Source organism: Prunus mume, linkage group LG1, assembly GCF_029339155.1.
Source record: "Prunus mume cultivar Tortuosa linkage group LG1, ASM2933915v1, whole genome shotgun sequence".
In the NCBI taxonomy this organism is placed as follows: domain Eukaryota; kingdom Viridiplantae; phylum Streptophyta; class Magnoliopsida; order Rosales; family Rosaceae; genus Prunus; species Prunus mume.
Genome location: NC_142698.1, coordinates 21,295,539 through 21,302,688, shown reverse-complemented (window position 1 = coordinate 21,302,688; position 7,150 = coordinate 21,295,539). Strand labels below are relative to the sequence as shown.

At 37.9% G+C, this 7,150-nt stretch overlaps 1 protein-coding gene across 1 annotated transcript; it reads right to left on the bottom strand.

Annotated features, from left to right (window-relative positions):
- LOC103341922 (putative E3 ubiquitin-protein ligase LIN) lies at positions 1-6,960 on the bottom strand. The gene is made up of 9 exons (XM_089044304.1): positions 6,537-6,960; positions 4,158-5,926; positions 3,604-3,867; positions 3,491-3,518; positions 2,764-3,406; positions 2,191-2,335; positions 1,143-1,406; positions 616-925; positions 1-413 (listed from the first exon to the last, which is right to left on the bottom strand). Exons 2-9 carry the CDS (start codon positions 5,886-5,888, stop codon positions 295-297), a joined length of 3,504 nt encoding a protein of 1,167 aa, XP_088900430.1. The 5' UTR covers positions 5,889-5,926; positions 6,537-6,960; the 3' UTR covers positions 1-294.
- Between the last annotated feature and the right edge of the window lie 190 nt (positions 6,961-7,150).

The window sequence follows — 7,150 nt, the reverse complement described above, 5'->3', positions numbered from 1 at the left end:
TGTCACAAAATTATAGGAAAAAGATAAAAAAAAGTTATATACAAATATTTTTGCTACAAGCAATACATAGCTCACTATGTAATTCACCTTAGTACTCTTGAAATTCCTGACTAAATAAGACTTAGGAAAACAGCAGAAATGCTCTAAGGTTTTCTTGCTTATTCATTCTTCTATATATACTGAAACCCCCTTTTTTTTTTTTTTTTTTTTTTGGTGTGTGAAGCTGTAATATAGAACGCCTGCAAAATTGTAATTATTACAGAGGAACAATCCTAGCATGTCTTTCATACTAGATTAAAGGTTTTCTCCAGAAATAATGGCATGTAGCAGTTTTGCACTCCATGTTACTTCAGCAAGGTTTTCTAGAGGAACTGCAATATCTTCTGTGCTTTCCCTTAAAAGCACCCTGCATTCTGGAATCCATGCACTAATTAAACCACAGAATCATCAATACTCAATCGTCTCCATCGAGTGATGCATCGACAGATTCTAATCTTCAAAACTCAGAAACAAGAAATAAACCAGACACGTGTATATATACACCAGTGACACCACAGTGTTTGTTGATTTTTATGTAAAATTTGCGGAAAATAAGTTTATGTAGAAGTGACTAACCAGATATTTTGCTGAAGTTGAGCATAGACACCGAAGCAAGGATCTTCTGCTCAACCTGCTCGCCATTCTTCAGCCTCTCTTTTAGTGGAAAAATGAGAGATGAGAAGGCTGTGAGCTGAAACTCAGAACCAGATAGTGAAGAAAGTGCACGGGTCAACCATTCCGCAGTGATTAGGCACACCCTCATCAAATCCAAGTTTTCAGATCCTAAACACTTTGAAAGGGTTTCTAAAAAAGACTTTTTCCCATTACCAAGCAGTGTAACTGTCAAGTTCCTCAACCAATCTTCAATGGAATTGTCTTCATCATCCTATAATTTGAAGAATTAGAACATCAGATCATTATCTTTAAACATATCACTAAAGTGATTGATTTAGAATTTTAAGTTTCTTTCACTTTAAGAAAGCGGGAAAACAGAATATGATATTGAAAATCTGGAGAAGCTATAACTAGTGACCATGGTATGAAACTATGAATATAGATGAGAAATTCTCTGGAATAAGAATACGGGGATCGAATGTATGTACCGATGGAGATGTGCCATGAGCCAGTGAACCATCTTCGTTGTCAATTGAATTCACTTCACAACTGCCACTAAAATCTGCTGGCTTTAAGATCCAACTTCGCGACAACGATTTCCCTGAGAAAGAGAAGTACCTTCTCAAGATAAGAAGTGCTTTGCAACAATTCTCTCGGACATTTGCATCAGTTAAGCTGCAATCAAGAGCCTCTGTAATTGCATCAACAGCTTCCTCTCTATGCATGCCATACTTCTGAGGTTCTACTTCTACCTGTAACAGATGGTTGTCTTAGTTAACAACATTTGATCATGCAGAATAGGAATAGAGACAGTAGCTTCTAATAAACAGAAATGGGAGTTCAAAGTATCACTGGATCATCAAATGTTGAAAGTAACCATCAAACATAGGGCAACCTCTGCGGTCTGTTTGCCTTCTTTCTATGAGCACCCACAGAGGATTAGCCTGTTTTAGGATCCCTATGCTATGGCTACTTCTTCAGAACAAGATACTTATATACCTATAATCATATCAGTAGCTTAGTATCTAAGTCACTTTTCTTTCATACCACCAGCAACCTAAACAGTTCAGATAAATGAGAGGACGTTTATCATCCTCCCCTACCCCTCCCCTACCCCTTTCTGAGTCATCTAGCTGCGTTTCGTTAACGAGGGCTGCCCTCAGCTCTGATTCACCTCCCATGAGACTTTTCATCTCTCAACCAAGCAGCCATCAATTCCCTTCAAGTCTGAGCTCGTAAGATGAGCGGCAATAGCTAAAGTCCTATAATTACTGCAGGTATATGCACCATTAAGCATGTAGGGAAATTATTCCAGCAAATCAGAAATTATAGCTCACATTGTCGAAAAAAAAAATTTGATTGTCATATATTTTACTTTCACACAACATAATGCCTTCCACAGTGACTACTTCAGAGTTTAAGGGGGCACCACTAATGCAAGAAGGGGTCAAGCAAAGTGGCATGGCATCAAGAATAAATGGAGACAATTAGGATGGAACTTTTAGAAAATTCCTGTGAACTACTTAAGGAGTGTACCAGAAGATCTACGTGTAACAAAAGTACTGCAACCAAGGGTCTGTGATTGGCTGGAGAACTCTGGAGACACACAAGCAAAACATCCATTGTATTCACAATCCCTTCATTCTGCAAGCCACTGAGAAATGTTGTGACATCTTTCTTCCTGCAATGACAAAGAAAAGAAAAATCAATGATGAAAGGTACTAGCAGACACCATATAACCACGAACAATTACAGTCATGCAATCCCTCATCTTTCAATAGGCATTTATTAATTGTTTCAAGCCTTCAACAACCAATCCAAGTTCATCGGAAATTTCCATATAAAATTTCTTTTATATGTTGTCTCATCACGATTATACAGTCTGTTTATGCACATATCCAAAACTAAAAGATGGCAAGGTTCTCATATAGTGGATTCTGAATTGCTCACACACATGCACAATGAAGATAAAAAGAATATATGAAGGGGACTGCTGACAGACTCATTTTGTCAATTTTAATGTGCTAACTTCAAAAAAATATCTATATATTGAGAAGCAACCAGAGCAGCTCATTTGACAAGTATTACCAGCAAGCCAATGTTACTCACCTCTTCAGGCAAATCAGTTCTGTCAACAACAACACTGCATTTGTTCTTATCTTAATCTGCTTGCTCTGAAGTAGTTCCATAACATACTGTTTGTTAATGTCTCTTGCTATTATATTCCTACAATCTGCATCTGCTTCTATACAACAGGACAACAGCGCTGCAGCACGAGATTTCTCTTTCACCTTTCCTAATTCAAACCATTGAAGAAGAAACTGCAAGCCTCCAAGAGACATAAGGTGCTTGGCATTTTCTGTCCTTTCCTCTTTGCTGAAACAAGTGAGAAGCTGCTCTAGCATGAAGATAGCTCTCTCCTCATAGTGTTTGGATCCATCTCTCCCTGAGGTTCCCACTACTTGAGAGGCAAAAGCCAAGAGTTTCCTACAATGTTCAGATTTCCAACTATGAATCACACGCTTTAAGATGAAGTTGTGAAGAGGCACTGCTAGACATTCCAATGATTTTCCTGTCACAGGACATGTACTGTTTCCTTTATCAAACCATGCCTTGATGGCTAACCGCTCAAAGGTTTGACCAGTCTCTAGAGTCACTGGATCTTCAAACAACCTTCCAGTTAGAGGGCAAATGAAGTCCTGGGGAATGCTCCAGAAAATGATTCCTTCTTCAAAGTAATTTCCATGTAACTCTGTGTCAAGGGAATGTAAACATGAGAAACAAATCGAGATGTGCACTAAAGGGTATAATATCTTAGATATTCCTTTTGACTCACCTTCGAAAGAAGACCTTTCTTTGATTGGCTGCACTTAAAGAGAAAAATTATAAATACCATAAACTAGAAAATGACATTGTACATAGTTAAAGAGTTTAGAAAGAATTCAGTACATTTACAATAGAGCTGGCAATTGATGCTTCACTGCAATTTGAAACAGTAGAAGCCTCCGCTCGTTGCTGTTCATAATTGGATTTTTCACAGGTTTTGAGGGTAAGCTTATTCTCTTTTGCACATGCTGATGCATGCAGCATCTGGGTGCTTTCTGTATTTTCTCCACATATGTTATCAAAGTGATGATTTAGGTCACTTTCTGGTAGATCACTCACTCCAAGATAACCCCACTTTTGTTCTTCTGTCATTAGGAGTCCATTTTCCTACAGAAATGTTTTAGAGCATGAAATTGGATTTAGTAAAATATTTCAGATTTTTTTAACACTCTTCAGGGTGTGATATAGTTTTTATTTAGAATCAATTCCAAATAAACATTAATTGGATAAAGCTTCTTATGTTCAAGAGAAAATGAAAGGCAACAATGCTGCTAATTACCATAGAAGTTATTCATAAGACAATCCCAGCATAGAATGGGTAAACATCTATAAACCCTAGAAATTTTTAGATGTGCTTGGATAAAGAATTAATTCACACACAAAAAAAAGTTACTTACGGAAAGAAATCCATCTTCTGGTGCACTCTTAGTGGATTCTTCTTCAACATCTTGGTACCTATATTGAACTGTTTCATAAGAGTGCTGACTTGTTTGTTTAGCATCAGATGAACCATCAGAACTTCTCATACAACTATCAAAGTTTTCTATATCTCCATCATCTTCAACCTCATCAGATTCAGGTTTACTTGAACGACCAAAAACAGAATCGTACAGTCTTTTGCTGACCATTGACTGGGGACCACCTGGACTAGGGGCCTCTGAAGAATGACTATGAGAACCTCCCTGCTGAACTTCCTGAAGAGATACAGATGGTATAGGAATGGAAGGGATTGAAGGAGATTCAGCTCCTTCTGTAAGCCAGTCCTTGTAGTAAACTGCAAATTGGTAAGTACCAGAATCTAAAATTTCATTGTATGCTTTTCCTAAAAGCTTCAGTTTCCTTGGCTTGTTTTGTCTATCTGCTAGAGAATCAGCTTCTTGATCATACCAAACCTTTAAATGTGAAAGATGCGGAAGAAACAGGTGGTCCCATAATTCAGGCAACAATGTCGTTCTTGCGTGAAAGGGTGTATCACAAAACACTTGCAAAAGATGCTTAGCTGATACCCTGTCTTTCTTCTGTAGCTTATACACCACACTGAGGTAGAGATGAGCACAAGCTGACAATTTATAGTTAGGAACCCCAGATGTAAATCCATCCTTCAAATCAGCTGAGTTCAAACCTGTAATAACACTAAGCTGCAAAGAAGCTCTTTTTAAATCCTTTTCACTTGCAGATTCCTCTGCAGCCTTTTCCACTGTTTCAATTGCCTGCTCAAGGCTGGCTATGATTCTGCTCTCAGAATGCCCTTCTTCCTGATGAATAAAGTTTAGGGAGGCTATACGGTCGTCTCTTAGTGCACTCCGGAAGTTGTCATCTTTGAGAAAACGTTTAATATATCCACTTAGGATGGAGACCATGGCTTTGATAGCAATTTCATCGAGAGCGGGTTCAGAAACTGCCTGTAAGACTTTGTCACGCTTTTGACCACGAGCATCTTCAGAATTTTTGCTATATGATGAATCTCTCCTTGATCTGTCATGAGAGGTCTCAGGCTGTTTCCTGCTTTGCCGATTATTCTCACTAAAACTTGTACGTCCAGCCACATGTTTGTTTGAACTTGAACTGTGGCTATGTCTCCTATCCACCTCTGTCTCCTTCTTTGACCTCTCTTCAAATCCTTCGTTTTCCATACTTCCATCAGAATACTTATCCTTCCTTCTTTCTGAGCTATACAGTTCATTTGAATATATGTCCTTGTATCTCTCAAAGTCTTCATCATCAACCTCAACTATCTCATTTGCTGCCTGATTCTGGGGAAAAATGCTATTTAAACTTCTAGCTTCCCACACACTGCGGCTGGTAGGACCTTTTCCTCCAAGTCCATCCCTAATCTCTTTCTTTGATCCTCCTCCTATTTTGTCTCTTACAAGAAGATCTTCTCTTGGTCTCCTACCTCTAATATCATCACCTGTTGGCAGATTATTTCTCACACCATACTGAGACACATCAGACCTTGTTTTCTCTGGTCTTATTCTATCTCCTGACATGGAATGTTTCCTGTGTTCTTCTGAATTAGGAAAATGACGTATAGTTGAACCAGAATGGTAGGATGTCCTCGACCTGGTCAATGATTTTCTTCCTTTAAACCCATCTTCTGCTAGAAGATCCTCCAAAGACGATGCCATTTGTGCTGCTGATACGAAAACCTTTCTTCACACTGAATCTTATGCCAAGAAGAAAAAAACCAAGTTTAATAGCTGAAACTAAATCTTCATCTGTTTCATACAAAACCATGCAATGAAATCCAAGAAAATCAAAAGCACTGTAAATTATGCTAAGAAGAAACCACTAGAGCAGAATATCCTCCGGATGTTACCAGTAAATTGGATGTAAGATTTGATCAACTTATCCCTATAAATACTTCAAAGCACATGTCCGCCACCTAAAAATTTTATGTTTCTTAGTATCCTGTAATCATAAGTTGAAAACTTTTTTCCTCAATGAATGGTGAACAATGACCAGTAATAAGAGGCTACTCATCAAGTGTGATTAAAATTCATTTAGAAACAGAAACAGAACCAAAGAGACAATAAAAAATTGGAAAAAGAAAGAACCACAGAGATTTGACAAATGCAAGCATTACCTTGAACCTATAATCTACTTCATAAACACCAAATTTTCCTACCCTCTTGAACCAAAATCAAATATTTTGAATCATAAACTCATTTACTCCTTTGACTAATGATCTAAACTTACTTTTGAGTCGGTCTAAAAACCCAGAGAGCTTCATATAGTATATATTATATGTTCTGTAAAGATGTCATTTTTCTCACCTTCAAGCTCTCCTCAGCGAAATTCAAGGCACTTGAGGAAACTTCAGGCAAAACCCAGTTGCCGAGATGCCAAAGGCATATTAGTAGTTGAATGCCTGGAACTCAAACTACTGGCTCCGCAGTTGGCAGTTGGCAGTTGGCACAGCAACAATCCAAGAAGAAGAAAAGATTTGGTTTTGAACTCCAAGGAAGAATGTGGTGGAGGGAATCTTAGCAAGGAACAAGTAGGGAATGAAAGAGATGCTGGTTAAAGAAAAAACATGAGCTGGGTTTGTTTATAAATTAAGGACTGCAAGCCATAAGATAAAACAAAAACAAATGAGAAATTGATGGAGAATTGTAACAATAGGCAACGAGGCAATCACTGAGAGAGAGGGTGACAAATGAAAGCTGACAAATGAGACAGAGAGGGAGTTTTTGAAAGACAACAAATAAATAAATGGAGTATTTGATTGTGTATGAGTTGTGTCATCTGTGACTCTTTCAACTCAACTATGCGTCTCTCTGTATTTGCAGTCTGGCTTGCTGCTGTTTTCAAACTCTTTCAACTGCCGCCCCTTTTAATTAGTCAGTTTATCATTGGCCACTTTTTTTCTATGTTTAAAAAAAAATAT

Bases quoted from the DNA above. Each gene is read 5' to 3' on its own strand.
- LOC103341922 (XM_089044304.1), bottom strand. From the start codon at position 5,888: ATGGCATCGTCTTTGGAGGATCTTCTAGCAGAAGATGGGTTTAAAGGA. The intron at 2,336-2,763 runs GTGAGTAACATT...TTGTCATTGCAG, and splicing joins GAACTGATTTGCCTGAAGAG to GAAGAAAGATGTCACAACAT. The intron at 1,407-2,190 runs GTACACTCCTTA...CATCTGTTACAG, and splicing joins TGTTACACGTAGATCTTCTG to GTAGAAGTAGAACCTCAGAA.